The sequence below is a fragment of the Acromyrmex echinatior genome, chromosome 12 (assembly GCF_024713525.1).
Source record: "Acromyrmex echinatior isolate Ae372 chromosome 12, ASM2471352v2, whole genome shotgun sequence".
Lineage (NCBI taxonomy): Eukaryota > Metazoa > Arthropoda > Insecta > Hymenoptera > Formicidae > Acromyrmex > Acromyrmex echinatior.
The window spans coordinates 10,731,707-10,750,575 of NC_141863.1; the positions used below are offsets into that span (position 1 = coordinate 10,731,707).

At 38.9% G+C, this 18,869-nt stretch overlaps 3 protein-coding genes and 1 pseudogene across 3 annotated transcripts; 2 read left to right on the forward strand and 2 right to left on the reverse strand.

The window, feature by feature from the left end:
- Positions 1 to 158: 158 nt before the first annotated feature.
- Positions 159 to 786, reverse strand: LOC147907875 (uncharacterized). The gene is made up of 3 exons (XM_087412063.1): positions 694 to 786; positions 457 to 621; positions 159 to 338 (listed from the first exon to the last, which is right to left on the reverse strand). The coding sequence occupies exons 1-3, from the start codon at positions 784 to 786 to the stop codon at positions 159 to 161; spliced, it is 438 nt and encodes a 145-aa protein (XP_087268189.1).
- A 3,613-nt stretch (positions 787 to 4,399) lies between these two features.
- LOC105151149 (uncharacterized) lies at positions 4,400 to 5,565 on the forward strand. The gene is made up of 2 exons (XM_011064695.1): positions 4,400 to 4,514; positions 4,694 to 5,565. The coding sequence occupies exons 1-2, from the start codon at positions 4,400 to 4,402 to the stop codon at positions 5,563 to 5,565; spliced, it is 987 nt and encodes a 328-aa protein (XP_011062997.1).
- Positions 5,566 to 6,904: 1,339 nt separating this feature from the next.
- On the forward strand, positions 6,905 to 7,602 carry LOC147907876 (uncharacterized). Its single transcript, XM_087412146.1, has 2 exons — positions 6,905 to 7,009; positions 7,068 to 7,602. Exons 1-2 carry the CDS (start codon positions 6,951 to 6,953, stop codon positions 7,600 to 7,602), a joined length of 594 nt encoding a protein of 197 aa, XP_087268272.1. The 5' UTR covers positions 6,905 to 6,950.
- Positions 7,603 to 17,175: 9,573 nt separating this feature from the next.
- On the reverse strand, positions 17,176 to 17,820 carry LOC147907877 (uncharacterized; annotated as a pseudogene).
- Positions 17,821 to 18,869: the final 1,049 nt, after the last annotated feature.

Sequence of the window (18,869 nt, forward strand, 5' to 3'; positions counted from 1 at the left end):
GGTCCATACATAAATTGTTACAAATAATTATACATTTTGTATAATTATCCAAAACGAAGATGATGATGATGGGGAGTAATAAAAAAAAATATACGTTTATATTTTTATATTGATATATATATTTTTATATGTAGAAAAAAAATACACGAAAAATTTTATTAAATGACATTGTTTTTGTGTATCCATGAATTGTGCGATCCATCGAATCCCAGCCACTTGACGTACACTTTGTCTCCTTTCCTGCGCAGTACTTTCTCCACGAGATACACGTTCGGATGAGTAGCGCAATGCAACTCGTGCTCGTAGAACGCACCAGCGACGAATTTTCTACGATAGTCCTTAAGTAGATAGGTTACGGGATTGGTTACGCTGCACATTAACGATCGTAAACACCTTGGTGGTCCAATTTGGCCTATAACCTTTATGAAAAATCTTCTTGTATTTTCTCACGCGTACCGAATCGCCCATTTTGAATTTTGCTGGAGCGATTATTATCACGCTGTACACCGTGTTCAAGAATCTTTCGGCGAATGCGGGAGTTACGTCGGCGGGCCGCATGCCGATAGTGAGATGCTTGGGCGCATTGTAATCTGATACGAGACGCGGCAGCTCATCGATCCACTTGTAATTGCCATTGAGTGTAAATATCTTCTACATGTCACTTTTGAGCGTATGATTGAACCGCTTGATTACCGATGCTTTCAACGTCGAATACGTGGAATAGTGAGTAACATCGTGTTTTTTCAAGATTTTCTGCATATCGGCGTTGTAAAACTCCTTCCCCATATCCATTTGTAAATTTTTAGGACATTTTCCACTTGCTCGAATTATCTCAACAATAGCATCAGCCGTCTCGCTTTCACTCTTGCTCTTGAGCGGTACGGCCTACGCGTACTTGCTCAACACATCGATGACGGTGAGTATGTAGTGGTGGCCTCTGTTCAAGCTCCAGTACGGATGCATCTTGACGATATCGGTCTGTCATAGATCGCCGTATCCTCGAACTATGACGCGTCTTCGTGGAAAATTTTTTCTCGCCGGAGCGTGCAATTCCTCGACGAGTCGACGTCTTAGCTCTCGGAACTAATTTTTCTCTTTTTGCTGGATCTCTTTTTCGTGATTCGACGCGTAATACGAGGGGTATCCAGAAAATAAGTTCCGTTTTTTTTTTACAAATAAAGTTTTTATTGAAAAAATCTAAAATTTACATGGATAATACTTGACAATTTCTAGTCTTTTTCTACATAATTCCCGTCAATCTCAATACATTTTGTATATCTGGAAACAAGCTTCGAAATCCCTTCTGCATAGAAACTTCCCGCCAGTTCTTTAGTCCAGTTAGTTACAGCTGTCTGAACTTCCTCGTCGCTTTGGAAGCATTTTCCGGCTAAGGACTCCTTCAGTTTCGTAAAAAGATGGTAGTCCGATGGTGCTAGATCCGGGCTATACGGTGGGTGGGTCAAAACATCCCAACTAAACTGACTCGTGTGGCCTTGTGTAGAGGAGTCAGTTCTCTGGGAACCCAACGGGCGCAAACCTTGCGAAATTCGAGTTTTTCTGAAACGATCTCATGGATAAGACTTCGGGATATCTCTGGAAAAAGGTTGTGGAGTTCATCTAAAGTTAAACGACGATTATTGCGAATCGCATTTTCAATTTTTGTCGTCAACTCATCCGTGATAAGGGAGGGTCTGCCTCTCCCACTTTCGTCTTCAAGCGAATGTCTTCCTGCCTTAAATTCTCGGACCCATCTCCGCACCATAGATTCACTCATCACACTCTCTCCATATACAGAAACAAGCTGTTTGTGAATATCAACCGATTTAAAATCTTGAGCAAAAAGAAACTGAATGATGCCGCGCAAAACAACTCGAGAAGGAATCGGAATGGAGGTGGCGAGACGCGAAGTGGAGGACTCCATTTTGATAACCTCTCCTGACCGTGTTTCACGAGCTACTGACGCCGAACACCGCTCATTCTATTCGGTAGCTTCCCCTCTTCAATGCTGTGTTGCCAGCTCGCTCATACATCGACCTTACTAAACGTATAATACAAACGGAACTTATTTTCTGGATACCCCTCGTACAAAGGACAAAAGTATTTTTTTCTCGCTGATGCCACTCGACTGATTCGTTTCTTCGATATGCGATTTAATTTATAATAAGACCGGCTTCGCAAAGTTCTTCGATAATCGATAGCATCTCGTTGTCGTGAGCGTTGTTGCCCGCTCGGTGCGAAGCGTCGAGCAATCGTAGACGATCCACCAGCTCGTTGGGATCGTCCCAGTGCACAATCGATCGCGTTGTCGTTCAATGTCATTGCGTGAGGTAATCCCTTTACAGATTTCTTCTTCTGTTTCTTGGATGTGATCGACATTAACGGCGCGATTACGTATTTGTACTTGTCCCCTGTTGCTCAATAATCGACCTGCGAATGATGCTTGTGTTTGTGCGCATTCGTCGCCAGCAGCATGCTCCTGTACTTGTTCATATCGTCTTCCGTGTAGAGGAGATCGTCGGGAATTCTCTTGAAAATTAACTCGTAAAGACCGGGTATACTGGCGTATCGTACGTCGTCGATAATTACGTTATCCGCATCATCCACATCGAAATGTTTATTGTCAAACAAACAAACGTTTATTATCAAACATCAATCCATCCTTGTGTAGGTAAACGCCGTATACATAATCTATACCACTCTTCTGTTTATCTCGCACTCCCTCAGGACAGCCTCGACGTACTTTTGACCCAGCGGGTCCAAGCCAGCTTGCAACGCTTCTCGATCTTCCGACGTTTGCAACCGATTTTGAACCTTTGTTGCTAGCGAGTCGTCCGTCGTTTCGAAAACGTTATCCAACGATTCTATCGTCGGTACGATCATCGTACGCGGAGTGGAGGTTATCGGCTGTACACGATCGCGCAATCGGATTTATGCGGGGATTTATTCGAACGTCTCACTCGCTTTCTCTCCCTCTTTCTCCTCCTCTTCCTCCTCCTCTTCTTCCTTCCTCTCGCGCTTGGAGGCAGACGCTGCGTCGCGCGACTGTCTCTTTATCGCGCGCACACCGGGGCTGTCAACGATCTGCCGCAGCGGTTTGAATAGGGTTGTCTGTCCAATGCCATGTCCTCCTCGAGTCTATCGGTTTTCAAAGCGCGATATTTCTTGCGGATCGCTCGTCTTCTCGATCTCTCTCGGGATTTTTTCTCGCTCGTGCACATAAGTTAGTCTCTGGCGAAGTATTGACAACGACTAATCACGTTACAGTATGACGAACTCGTTCAATCTCTTTCTGTATCTCCCGTCTTTAAGCGTACTATCCTTGTTTATTATTAAAAATCCATTTTTTGCCAACAGTCACGACACAACGCGCAAAATTCGTCGTAGGACATGTCAGTGTTCACGTGATCATTGTAAACGTGTTTCAAGTTGGTGAAACAATTTTGTTTGAACAGGATCAGCAGGTTCGCGTTGTCGGGTATCAGATGTTTAGGTATCCTCGCGCACGTCTGACAGAGATAGAAGCAGTCAACGTTCGCGTGGTGAAAAGTATTCTGTCATTGTATTCTACTTGTTGCATGCCACGTCAAAGATAAAAATAGAATTTGGGTCTCGTTCGGTGAAACGATGTCGCTATTGTTGGAAAATGTAAAGTAGTCGATTTCATCGATGGACGTAAATAAATTTTCGAGATATCGATACTTTGGCTGTTGCAGTGATTTCGAATAGATGTACATGTTCTCGAAACATAAGCCGTTTTGACTCTCGAGCAAACTTATGAGAACGTTGGTTTTACCACAATTCGACTGCAAATGATCGCGCATATAGTACTCGGCAGCATTTCGCCGTGCTTGCGCTTCTCCTCCCATCATTTGTGATTTCGTGTCACAGTTTGTGACACGTATCGTCAGCGGTTGCAGCACGAATTTCATGCTCACACTAAAGGCTACACGCTCTCGAACAATTATTTAAAGACGAATCCGCGAACGATGAGATGTGAGATTAGATGTGCGCACAGAATAAACTTTGGCAAGTCCAACAGCATTGGATCGCTGCTGGGATTCTCGAAGCGTATACAGTCGCGAAGGTGACACGAATCGGATGTGTCGATCAACATAATGAATGTAAACTTTAACTCCGCGTAGAGTGTAACGTGACTGCGAGTGCGTACAGCAACGGCAAAAGTGCGTACACGATACATGAATTTTCGCCGAGCGTGCCGCCAGGATATAAGATATCGGAGAGGCCGACGCAAATCAATTATCTGCTGATCATCGCACAGAACATTACGGATTTAACGATACGCATGGTAGATCAGAACGGACGATTGCTCAATTTTTGAGGAGAAGAGATCACCGTTAGATTGCACATACGACGGCGACAGTGATAACGTGAGTGTGAGATGCTCGTGAACGGAACGGAGCGTACGCAAAGAGATAATGCATTCTTTACAAAATCGGTGACGCAGCTCGACAACACTCACTCATCCAGTTGCATTAGGAAGAAGAAGAAACTCAGTGCGTCGAATGTTACATTTTTAAAGTCTTTGGGATTCGCGGTGCGCAACATTTGAGATGACTGATATCTTAAACATTAAAGACAAGCCGATCACATCGTCAAGATTGAGACTCACACGTACAGTCCGCTCGCCAACACAACATTTGGGTATAGCGACGAAATAAGAATACACATACAGCAACAGGATCTGTACTGCCGTACGAAAGCTTTCTATATGTCGAGGGAAAACTGACGAAGAACAAAGTGGTCCAAGGTGCTCATGTGGCATTGGGAAATAATTGCGTCGCGTTCATATTCGATGAGATTCGATATGAACTCAATAATGTGAAGATTGATCATAATGTGGGCACGCTTAAAAACTATGTAACAGTGTCATCCGACAGAAGCGTGATTCTACGGAATGCTGGCTGGGATGCGCAGATTACTACTGGATACTTTAATTTCTGTGTACCGCTCTACGTACTGCTGGGATTTTGCGAAGATTACAAACGCGTGGTGATCAACGCTCGTCACGAGTTGATTTTAATACGAGCGTGTAACGACAACAATTGTCTGATGGGAGATACGGCAATAGAGCCAACGCTCGAATTATTCAAAATACAGTGGCAAATGCCGCATGTGTTATTGAGCGAGATAAATAAATTGTCGATGCTGCGCGCTTTGGAGAGCGGACGATATCTGAGCATGGCTTTTCGCTCGAGGGATCTGTACGAGTTTCCGCTCTTGCAGACCAAGCATTTGTGGGCCATCATGACGGCTACTCAGCTCGAGAAGCCGCGCTACGTTATTTTCGCGATGAAAACAGGTCGAAAAAACATCATGTCCGAGAATGTAAGTCGATTTGACGACTGCAAATTAACCAATGCGAAACTTTACCTGAATTCGGAATGTTATTATTATCTTTATGATGACTTGAATCTGGATTTTGCTAAAAACAGATGTGCGATTCTGTACGACTTGTACGCGAGTTTCTGCAAGGGCTACTACGGATACGAGTATCTCGAGCCGAATCTCACCTTTACAACTTTTTTACAACGTAATGGCCCATGATCATCGATTGCTCTCGACAGAACGAATCAGTCAAGAGTGGCACCATGGACGTGCGATTAGATTTTGAATGTAAAGAGTATGTATCCGCAAATACAACAACCTATTGTCTCATCATACACGTGATTCAGTATAATTCATATACCAACGTTGTGCGCAAAATTATCTAAGTGCACCTCTGACACGGTATAAGATCTACGATACATCGCAATCGACCGCAACCAACCACAGTCTTCTCGACAATATGCTCATGCCAACGTTCGTGGATCTGCAAGGATTCATCGTTAACAAGAAATTTATCGTGAAAGAAGTGACGGTGCTGAAACAGAGGACCGTTCTCACATTACATTTTTACCGTGCCATGGAAATTTTTGACAAGATCTGACAGGTCTTGCACTTCCTGGTTGACTGCTTATTATGGATTGCGATGGGAGGACGGGATGGTCCCGTACAACGAGGCGAAACGCCTGATCACAGCAGCTGTATTTGAAGATGATGCTATCGTGTACGTTAAGGGACGTGAGAAACGAACGTGGTTGTGGAACTTGCTTTTGAATGAGACGCATGTACATCGAGACCTTGGATGTAATTTACGAAGACATGGAATCTTTAACCAAGCTGGATGTTGCTAATACTATGCGATGTGGACAACATGTTTAGAATTGCGCGTTACAAAATATATAACTGGTGGTTGCAAAAGAATTTTTTAAATAAAAATATGTTAACGTATTTATTACGTATTTCTTTTTTCCTTCTTTTGTAATACATGTATTCGTATGTATAAATGTGTATGTATGAATGTATATGTATGAACGTATATGTATGTATGAACACATATATGTATGTATGTATATATGTATGTATGTATCCGAAAACATCAACGCTTCTGTTAAACGCGTCGCAACATGTCTAATCTGACAGTATATATGCAATGTATATAAACAGTGTATTAGACTTTTTTCATTCAAAGCTTTCATTCGTAAGCTTCAGTTACGAGCGTTAAAACATGGATCGAGTAAAAGAATATATACGCCGAAAATCAATCGAGCGGAAGGGGTCTGTTGTTGCCAAGTCCGCCAAGTCCACCGCCATCAAAGGAAAAAGTAAGATATTGGGAACGTCCTGGAGAAAAGGCGTCAAAGTCGCCAACGTGTTCATCATCAACGTCATCGATACCATCGAAATATAAAACATAAAGTATAAGCATTGATAAACTCGTGAACAAAAAAAAAATACGTAGAAAGACTCGATAAAACATGTTGCGACATGTTCGCAATTCTTAAAAAGAGGGGAGAGTTACCCCCTCTTCGACTCTAGTTTTATATACATTGCAATTTACGCGGGTGCAATTAGCCTTGCGATACTCGCTTGTACGAACGGTTGAAAAAATGTACTTCGCTAAAGACAGCAACGCATCGTACGAAACGAAGAAGGACTGCAGTAACATGTAAGTTTTAACATTCTATACACAAAAGAAATGTTTTTAACATTATGTATGTACACAGCATGGAACATCGCAAGGTGCGTTTATTGAGCAGACGTTATGATCTGACGACTACGGGCTACAAATTTTTGGAAATTGGAATCAACGTTGGTCTACCGAGTTACGTGGAGATCACCCTCGGAGATCATCGCAGACATGAACTGCTGCTGTCTCTCGAAACGTGGGCCTCTATGAGCAGCGATGGAATATTTACAAGATGCTGCGAAAGACAATTTTATAAGCGTTGGACCGCTAACTGTCAGCGTTTGCATGCTGAACAATGTTATGTTCGTACGTCTCGTAATTCTTCATCCGTACGCATGATGATGACCGAAACGACGCTACGACGTATGTTTGAGTTTGACGGATGTATCGATGTAACGTTCGAACAATTAGCCCGACTCGTCGATACGATTGATGTCAAGTATACGCGATTCTCCAACTTCGCGTCCAAAAACGCTATTCGCGATAATGACATCTTTAACAAACATCAGCTCGTCGATTGCGAGATATTGATTTTAGTTTTCTTAATACGTACAAAAAGAGAAACGATGTAATAATATGTGAATAAAAAAATTTTTTTTTGTTCATATCATTATGTATATACTTTCTTTACTTCCCATCCATCCATCCATTCATTCTATATCTCGACGCGCTATCTTTTCGTGACGGCACTTATGATCTAAAGTTTTTATATACAACTGCCTCCCTATAGAAAAATCCTAGGCAGGCTTAGCCTACCAATTTATTGCCAGAGCTGGAAATCTATAATTTGCGTCATGTGTAATATTATAGATTTTTAGTATTGGCAGTCAATTTTGGAACACAGCCCTAATGTCTAATCAGCATCCTATGTAAATTAATGTGGCAATTTTATGTTGGATATTCATTGGTTTTGCGGTCTTAATGTCTTATTCCATGCTTATCTTGTATTATGTGTTAATATATTTATATGTGTAACAGTGTCACAGTTGACTTTAATAACTTCTGATTCCTTCGCTTGCACCCAAGTCACAAAAGTAATACAAAAAAAAAGTACGCATTGAAAACTTGCCCGGACCTCTAGACGTTTGAAAAAAAGCATCTACATGTCTAGGAAAAAATGTACGGATGATTACCCTAAACTGAAGTTACCTATATTATAAAAATTGACATATATGGGACATTTTAAATAGGTATCTTTCTCATAATACTATTAGGTGTTGGAATTAATTCGTAGCGTTTTACAAGTGATGGGAAGTACTTTCATTAATGTATTTTTTAATGCTCATGTGAAATAAATAACATTATTTCATTAAAAAACGCTACGAATTAATTCCAACACCTAATATAAAATGTTTTTTAAAAAAAGGTCTCTTAAATGATTCTTAGAAGTATCTTAGAAGACTTAAAGATGTCATAATATTTTCTAGGATGATACTAGCTGTAATATGTTTTCATTTTTTAAGGTACAAGTGTTGGTACAAGCTTGAAAAAATATGCCACGTATCTTCATTAGAACGTAAGTAATGACGATCGATAAATCTATAAGCAGCAATATGTCACACGCAATTAGTAATGCCCGATTTAACGCACCTCGACATAGATTGCATGGTTGGCTGCTTTTACAATACTTATTTTCTTTATTTTTGTATCGATCAACACACGTTCATGTTATATGTGTCAAATCACAATCAGCCACGATGCGAATAACAAAAACTTCAATTACGCTGAAGAATATAAATAATGGTTCATCTCGAAAGAGACTGAGAAAACTGAAATAATCGAAGTTTATAAGCAAATTATGTCGTTTACAGAAAATTATATCAATTATGTATTATACACATAAAGTTAAAATAACAAATTAAGGAAGTAAGATGATGTCTGTGTAGCGAAACAAAATTTTAAAGACTTTCGTGTAAAAACATAAGGAGGTCCCAAAGGCATAGATTTGCAGGTTGCTTTGTCGTGATCCATTGTTAATGCCAACATTTCGTGCTAATGCCAACTTTGCTATTCACTTCATCAGGAGCACATTGATAATGACGATGCGACGATAATCCTTTGGCACATCTAAAAAAAAAAATCCTTAAAAGCCTCAAAAATAGATTACGCACGCACGCACGCATCTATACGTATATGAGGCATTCCAAGTGAAAGAAATCCACCTAAAAATAAACTCTTTGGGATCCTTGAAATAATCATGAAAACATATGAATGAGCATATTGTATAATATTGAAGATAAAAAAAATAAATATTATATACGTATACCTTGCATCCATGATATCGGAATTGTTTAGAGGAGTTCTCTTTTTGTTGTCATTTAGATAAAATTACAAAATATGTAAATTTGGTACATATGAATTTTTTAGAACTTTTCCCGTACTTTCAGATAAAAAAGTTAATTTTAATGAGAATAAATAAATAGTGTGACAAAAAGTCAATCTTTTGACTTTAAGTATGTAAATGGAAAATTATATCCACTTTTAAAAATCTGAAAAAATTCTTAAAAATACTCCAATATATACAGAATGTGATGCCGCAAAGAAAATATTATTGGAATTACAATGAGATCTAGTAAGTAAATTTTTTTTCTGAACAAAATTGAAATTTCCGCCAAAAACTTGATAATATCACTTTATTAATTAATCTAATTACTTAATACATGGTAATATACATTATTAGATGATTAACTTATTTCTTGCTGCTCGCTATTAGAGGGTGTCGAATTCAACGCTGGCTGGAGTTTCGACGGTGAAGTCACATGTCTTTTGTAGTTTAGATTTTTATTGCTAAAAATAAATCAATACTAAGTTGTTTTTCCGACATGTGTTTCTTCACTTTGACCTCAAGAAAACCGCAGCTAAAACGCATCGTTTATTATCTGAAATGTATGGTGATGAAACTCCATAGGAAAAAACATGTAGAGTGTGCTTTCGGAACTGTGATCTTGATGTGAGAGACAGAGAACGTCCCGGACGGCCGAAAAAAGGACTTCGCACAAAATCATAGAATTTTAGCCCTCGGTGAAATTGGCTGAAATTTTAATATGTTATAATTCTTAACTCACTGATCAAAAGAGTCCCGCACAAAATTTGAAAACTAGTTTTTTTTTAGTCGTTTAAAGCTTTATTTTATTAATGCCTCAAAAGCAAATTTCTGTAATAAATCAAGAGATTTTAGATAATAATGTCATCTACTTTTACCAATTTCACAATCTCCCCCCACTCTATCTCCCATTCCCACACACATACGCCCGCGTGCGCATTTTTATAATGTATTTAGATTTTGTTCGATTTTTATGATTTCTCTCGCGTATCATTTGAAATGCGTGAGCTCTTTTATGTGAAGTGCTCGGTTATCACGACCCGAATGTTTGTTTCCACGTGTGAAGCTCCATGTGTAATAAAAAAAAATATCGGGTGCTTTCTGAAGTACGATAGCAACATAGGATAGAAAATTCTTTTCCTCCTCGCTTCATTTACATTCATATGTGATAAGGTGATTATGAAAATGAAGCACCCCAAACGTGAAAGGCAAGGGGACTTACGAAAATCAAACAACCCAAAGGAATGAAACACTCGTCACATCCTCATCGTTCATTCCGGATAATTCTAAGAATGGGCGAAAAACTAAAATCATAAATGTACCATTGATGCATACATAAACACACACGTGCGCGCGCGTGCACGCGTGCACGCACACACACACACACACACACACACACACACACACACACACACACACACGAAACTTCGATTTTGTGCACCTTTTTCATATAAAAATGCGCGCTCGGGCGTATGTGGGAATGGGAATGGGGGTGGAGTGAGGATAAGATGAGGGTGATGAGAATGGTTGACATATTGTTATTTACAATCTTTTGATTTATTATAGAAACTTGATTTGGAGGCATTAGTAAAATAAAACTTTAAAAAAAACAAGTCATTTTCAGGCTTTTTATCTATGGATTCTTTTGATTAGTGAGTCAAGAACTATATTGTACTAAAATTTCAGTCAATTTCACCGAGGGCCAAAACCTTATGATTTTGTACGGGGTTCTTTGAATGTCGAGCTGCAAGAATTGTAGCTTGAAAATCCAGCTCGAATGCTTTTAAAGTTGTCGACAGCATTAATGTTACAAGTTGATGAAACAAGAATCATCCAACATAACCAACAATCGATGCAAAATCATTTTTTCATATAACGCTCAATTGCATGTTGTGAAAAGCGTGAAGCAGATACTTCTAGAGTTTGAAGTTCTCCCGCATCCAGCGTATTCTCCAAACTTGGCACAGTCAAATTATCATCTCTTCCGATCGATGCGACATACTCTTACGGACATACACTTCTCTAGTTACGAAGAAGTTCAAAAATGAGTGGATGAATGAATCTCCTCGGAAGACACCATATTCCATGGAATTGCCCTGTTGCCGGAGAGATGGGAAAAAGTAATAGAAAATGAACGAAAATACTTTGATTATAGTATTCATTCATCTTCCCTCCGAAACAAATCAATTTTAGAGACAAAAAATGACAGGAATTAAGTTTACTTAACTACAATAATATACAGAGTATTTTAGAATTCGCGAATACGGATTGCACAGTGATTGTATGTGCTAAAAGAAGCAACTTTTTCCTTTAACAATTGCGTTCAAACAGTACTTTTTAAATGAGAGCAATTTTAAGAACGAATGAGCGCTCCATGTTACACATGGATTAGGGGTAGCGCACACACGAAGCGGCTTGGCGTATGTTCCGTATATGAGCTCTATAAGGTCGTGCACGACAAAAAATATAAGCGTTTAGCGGACAGCTCTTACAATCATACATATATATATACACACATTTTTATGTATTATTTTACAATCATCAATACCTTAAAGAAGCGGGGACCCACGGTTTTAAAAGGAATACGGCACTCTATTGGGGATACATTCGGCGTCTCTGATCGCGAATCGAACTTTGCTTTGTCGGCGCTCGATTTGCCGCACGCTGGTCATTGCACTGTCGCAGTCGTCAATTTCGCGGCTGTCTGTGATCAACAAGACTTGGGTAATTTCGGAAAACGATGAGAACGAACGAGGAATCGAGAATCAATGAAAATTATTATTCAAGTTTTCACCATGCCATGGAGAACTTCCGCTTTCGTCTCAGTCTTAGAAAAACCTCAGAGCCAAACGCGATATAAGACGACGGTCTTGGACGTTACCGTGTGTCCGCGACCCGAGTGACTCAATATTCCTCAGGCGATGTGATGATCTAACCCGAGATAACGATTTCGAGTCAGAAATCGGGTTAACTGGTCCAGGACGATAGTTCCAAGGCGTTGCCAGTTGTAAGAGATTACGAACATTTACGCAAATATATCTGCAATTCACGAACATTGAAGTGATTGTGACGGTGTTATTCGAATTACACAGACTTGTAATGTGAAAATTGTACTTAGTTATTGTGAACATTAAATCATTCCATATTCCTATAAGTGACAATATAATTATCCATCAATAATTACATAACCATTTGAAATAGCGTACGAGAATATATACGTCATTATTTTACTAAAGATTTTATTAAAGATTTTATGAAAACTATGCATGATACCAAAATATCATAATTATTCACAAGCTGTCTAATCTACTTATTTTACTTTTAATCGCTTCTTCAATGATATCAATTAGAAAACATCCTTTTCTTAAATAAGCTGTAATCAAAATAGTGATATTTATTATAGATATTTACAATAAGAAAATAGAAGTAATAGCTGTAACGGTCAAAAACTACAATTTTTAATTTAAATAATTTAATCTGAATTACTATATATATATTTATATATTGGGAGTACAAATTAATTCGGTCCGTTTTCCAAAAGATCCGGCTCCGGCTGTTGTGAATGGTTCATAGCGACAGCTGATTTTGGCGTTTTCAGAGAGGTTAGACATTTGCTAATAATATTCAGTTTATATCGCTTTGAGTTTCATACAAAAACCTTGATTTTTACTGTGTTTGAAATGTCGAATTTTGTGTTAACCAAGCAGCATTTGCGGGAGGTTCTAATTTTCTGCTTTAATTGGAAGAAAAGTGCAGCTGAAGCCCATCGAATGCTTGCCGAAGTTTATGGTGACACTACTCCAACTGATAAATCATGTAGGGAATGGTTTCGATGTTTTAAGGATGGAGATTTCAGCGTTGAAGACAAGCCTCGCTCTGGACAGCCAAAAAAATTCGAAGACAAAGAATTAGAGGCATTACTTGAAGAAGATCAAAGTCAAACGCAAGAGGAACTTGCAGAATCATTGAGAGTAACTCAACAAGCCGTTTCTGCACGATTGAGAGCCATGGAAATAATTCAAAAACAAGGAAATTGAGTACTTTATGAACTAAAATCGAGAGACGTTGAAAGGCGATTTTTCATTTGAAGACAACAAAGAAAAGATTTTTTGCATGGGATTGTGACTGGAGAAGTGGATATTCTACGACAACCCCAAAAAAAAAAAATACTACGCTAAGCCCGGTCAATCGTTGCCATCGACCTCAACATCAACACCAAAACCGAACATTCATGGTTCGAAGATCATGCTCTGTATCTGGTGGGACCAAAAGGGTGTTGTTTACTATGAACTGCTGAAACCTGGCGATTCCATTATGGGCGATCGGTATCGGCTACAATTGATTCGTTTGAGCCGTGCATTGCGAGAAAAACGGCCGGAATACGAGCAAAGACATGATAAAGTTATTTTTCTTCATGACAACGCTCGGCCTCATGTCACAAAAGTCGTAAAAAAATATTTGGAAACTCTCAAATGGGATGTTTTACTGCACCCATTGTATTCTCCGGACATTGCTCCTTCTGATTACTGGTTGTTCCGAAGGATGCAGCACGTCACCGGTTGACTTCTTTCGCAGAAATGGAAAATTGGCTCCAAAATTGGATCGCCTCCAAAGACGAGTCATTTTTTCGAGATGGAATTCGAAAATTGCCTGAGAGATGGGAAAAAGTAGTAGCCAATACTTTATTTAATCTGTTCATTCATTTTGTTTTGAAATAAATGCATTTTTGAACACAAAAAAACGGACCGAACTAATTTGTACTCCCAATATATATATATATATATATATATATATATATATATATATATATACACATATTTATATACTTACATATATACTATATTTGTAATCATTTGAATTCTTTGCAATAAATTTATTTACAGTTTTTCAGCATATTATCTTTTTAATATGATTCCTAATTGAATATCGAATTATTAAAATTGCTTGCCAATTTAATTCGCGATACTACTGTAGTTTAATTGCGTTAATAAGTTCGGAAATTAACTAATTCGGCGTGCAGTTCGAATGACTACAAATGTGATATATATGCAAGTACACTGTGACATGATAATTTTTATCCGTCACTGTCGAAAATCGTCAGCGGTGAAATCGCGCATTCTCCCAGTTCAGAGGGCAAGCGCGCATTCTCTCAGTTCAGAGGACAAGCGCGCACGCGAGCGCACCTGGAAACATGCGCTACTCCCGTAATTGTCTGTTTTGTTTAATATTTTTTCTTCTTTCATTAAGATTTTTTTTTCTTTAGTCACTAGTCTCACAATTAAAGTTTAGATCGCTACAGATCGTGCTCGGCAGCTGTTATTTTGAAATTATGCCGTCTCACTCGTCAGCGGAGGGAGAAAGACATCGGAAGGAAGAAAAAAGAGGCAACGTTGGAAGGCCGCCTACACGGAAGCCCGAACATACAGGTCATATGGTTTTATATATTTGTTTATAATCCGCTGCCGCCTTAAAACTCTCTTACCTCAACGTAAAAGAACACTCATTGCAGAGTACCGGAGGTGAGAATTTCTGGCTACCTAAGGGACCGTGCGGACGTTCGTCGGGGGCATATGTCCTCGACATAGAGCTGGAAAAGGAGCTGCCAGGATATCCCGCAAGCCCAGAAAGTTTTCGGGAGCTTTAAATGGAAAAAGAGGCCCTTAGAAGGAATATTACGCGCTCTTAAGAGCAAAGATTTGCGGCCACGAGGACCTATACGCATGCGCGGACAGCGTGATAAGCAAAAGTCAATCAGCGTGACGGCCCCCTGAGAGGGGGGGGGGGGTCAAACGTCCTGCGTGAATCCGCAAGGAGCTCCCGGGTCTTACTCCTGCTGTGCCCAATCCGAAGTGTATAAAGGACATGCGAAGCCGCCGCCGACGAGCGTTTAAGAGTAGCTACTGTGAGAGATCGCCGAAGGATGAGCGGAAGGAATAGGACGCCGAGAGTGAGATGAACGTCGCCGCCGCTGCTGTAAAGCTGTCGATCCGGGTTCGTAGCTTCGGGCGGATCGCGTGTGGAAAAACTCGCGTCGCGGAAAGCGATTGGTTTAATGATCGCCGTGTAGAGTCGTGAAATTGCGAGACACGTGCCATCCTCCCAGCTCTGTTGTATTTGTTGAATTTTTGTTGCTCGAGTTATTGGAGAATTATTAGTTGTAGAGTTGCGCTCGCCTCTATTGTCGCAGTCGAGTCACTTTTAGGCTTTCATGTTGTCGTGTATCATCGTGCCGTGTTGACACGATTATTATGATTGTGTCGCGCTTTCGAGTTAACGTTCGGCTTCGCGTCAGCGTTATCCTCCCGGATTACTTCGAGTAAGAGTTCTGGCATCCCGTCGAGAGATCGTGTGAATAATCGGTTGTCGTTTATCAGTCACCGTCTGAGATGACCACGGAGAGAAGTAAAACTCGTATTGTAAAGTACGGTTGTCGTCTGGCGTTAGAAGTAAATCATCGGTGTCTTTTGCGAATGTAGAGTGTATCGAGTCCAGCGGAGGAAGTGAAGCTCTGGAGATTGCATGATTGCAAACGATTTGCCAAATATAATTGTCCATTATTTTTTTATTATTTCGTGTATGCTTCTTATAGCCTATCTCTCTCGCTCTCCAACAATTTCCTCACTTTTGACAACCCACCCTTGCCGTCGCGAATTAATTGCGAGTGAAAGTAAAAAGATTTTGAAATAGTGGCACGCTCTCTCGTACCTGGCGCGACTTATTTAGTGAAAAGCTAAGAGATTTGTCGAAAATCCCCCTAGCTATTGAGATATTGCGCTGTCGAGCGAAAAAAGATATTTTTAAGCAAGAGGAGAGCTAAGAGTACGCGACGAAATTGTGCCGTCATTCGCGAGCACGGTTACAAAATATAGAATATATAGAATATATAAGTAATTCAGATTGAATTATTTAAGCATTAAAGATCTAACTTTGACTATTATGGTCATTACTTCTATTTCCTTATTTTTGAATTTTAATTGTATGCATAGTTTTTATGAAATCTTTAACAATATAGTAAAATAATAACGTGATAATAATGTGATTATATGCTAAGCCGCACTGTGTATGCTTCTGATCCATGCGTAATGTGAAGCGCTCATTCGTTAACTTAAGGAGGAACATCACGGTGACACGTTAAAAAAATATATACATTTTTTGTATTTTTATATTTGAAATCTTAAAAATATATCCCTAAAATATTAAGTTAAAATTCGTTACGGAACTATAGTAAAATAGCTAGGCGGGTTTTTATCCATTATGTGTTAGTGCGTATACGTATATGCGGTATGTATATGTGAGAGGGTCAGGGAGGGGGAAGTGCACTCAGACGCTGGGTCCGAGGGAGGGAAAGCGCTTCACCGGGATCCGTATTAAAGGAAAGGGGATGGTTACTCTTTTTCTCTCTCACCCATTGCATTCTAACCGTTATCCTCTCTCTTACACCCTTTGTCCTCTCTTCTTCACCCGTTACAGTCCTATACTTATTATTTACGCTTTCTCTTCCTCCTGTTGCGTTCTCTCCCACGTTGTCTTTTTTTCTTGCACGTGATTTAGTTAAATAGATATAGTATTTTTAATGATACGACTTAGAAACTAATTGTGATAATATTTTTATGAATTTTTAATAATATAACCTAGTAACACTAATTATGAATAATTTTTAATAATAATTTTTAGTACAAAAATGATGAAAAAGTGCGCTTTCTTATCGACTAATTTAATACTTATTGAATCGTATTACTGAACAGCTATTATTAATTAATTCTTAACTACAGGGAAAGGGGGAAAGAAACCAAAATATATTTTTAAAATTTCTTGCTTTATTTTAAATGTGATACATTTCTTTTTGGCGTTGCGACTACCAATATATTTTAAATACATTTTGTAACGCACAATTCTTAATATGTTTCACACATCTCATAATATTAGTAACATCTAGATTATGTAAAAAATCTATACCTTCGTAATTAGCGTCCAAGATCTCAATGGTCAAATTGCCGCTATCGAGTATAGCTAGCCATTCACGTTTTTCACATCTTTTAACATATACGAGAGACTTATTGTCATCACTCTCTCCGCATCAATTACAGCCATTGTAATCAGACGTTTTGCCATGCTATATGGGATTATCCCGTTTTTCCATTGCAATCCATGGTGATAAGCACTCAGCCAGGAAGCGCAATATTTTTCTGACTTTGTCAAGAAATTCCATGGCATGGAATACGTAAAAATATAATAAGAAAGAATGGCTCCTTTTCTCAATACCGCCACTTCCTTCATGACAAATTTCTTTCCAACGATAAATCCTTACAGATCCACAAACGTTGGTATAATCGTAGTGAACGACTTTTCGAGACTATGCTCGATCGCAAAAAATCTTAGTTTTTATCTTTTGTACTAAAAAGAGAGGTAAGACATTTTTTCTTTCGGCAATGATAATTTACGTAACCTTGCATACTACATTGGACATTGTGCTATATTCGATCACGCGATCGTATATGATGAAACATTCAAATTCTAATCGTCCACGAATCGCTCTTGATGGATTCGTTTTGTCGCGGACAGTTAATGATAACGTGAGTATAATCGTGAAGAAAGTTTTTGTTCAATGTTTCATGATTTTTCTGGGGAATTTGGTAATAAAATATACGGAAACGTGTGTGTGTGTGTGTGTGTGTGTGTGTACACACACACACACATATATATATACACATCATATAAGATAGCGGTTTTGTATTTGTCAAAATCTAGATTCAGATCATCATATGGATAAAATTCAACGTATAGATAAAGTTTCACGTTGATTAATTTACAATGATCAAAGTAAGTTTTAGCTGCTTTCATGATGTGTTTTTTAGCAATTGCAGAGCAAAGAAAACATATTTAGGTTTTTTCTGAGTTGCAGTCTTGATAGCCCATGAATACTTTAACTTGTTTTGCAATAAGGAATACTCATATAAATCCCACGAACGGAAACTCATACTTAGATATCGTCCATTTTCTAAGGTACGTAGCATGGATAGTTTATTGACTTCGTTCAATATAAGGTGATGCATTCACCATTGTATTTTGAATAATTCAAGCGTCGGTTCAGTCATTGGATCTCCCATAATGCAATTATTGTCGTTGCGCGTTCGTATTAAAATTAATTCGTGACGAGCGTTAATTACCATACGTTTGTAATCCTCGCAAAAACCCATGCTGAGCGGCATGTAAAAGTTAAAATATCCATCAGGTATCATTAAACTTTTTGCATTATACTCAGACGAAATAAGTCCAACATAATGCTGGAATAATCATTGTACTGTCACTTGAAAACGATGCACAGCTGTTTAGAATATTGATTATTCCAACATTTCTATTACGATTAATCTCTGCATCATTGAGTTCATATCGAATTTTGTTAAACATGAACGCCACGCATTACTTCCAATTGTTGGCTGTTTTTGTTAATCTTTTTCCTTTGACGTTAATCTACCTTCGACGTAGAGAAAACTTTCACATGATAGCGTGTATAAA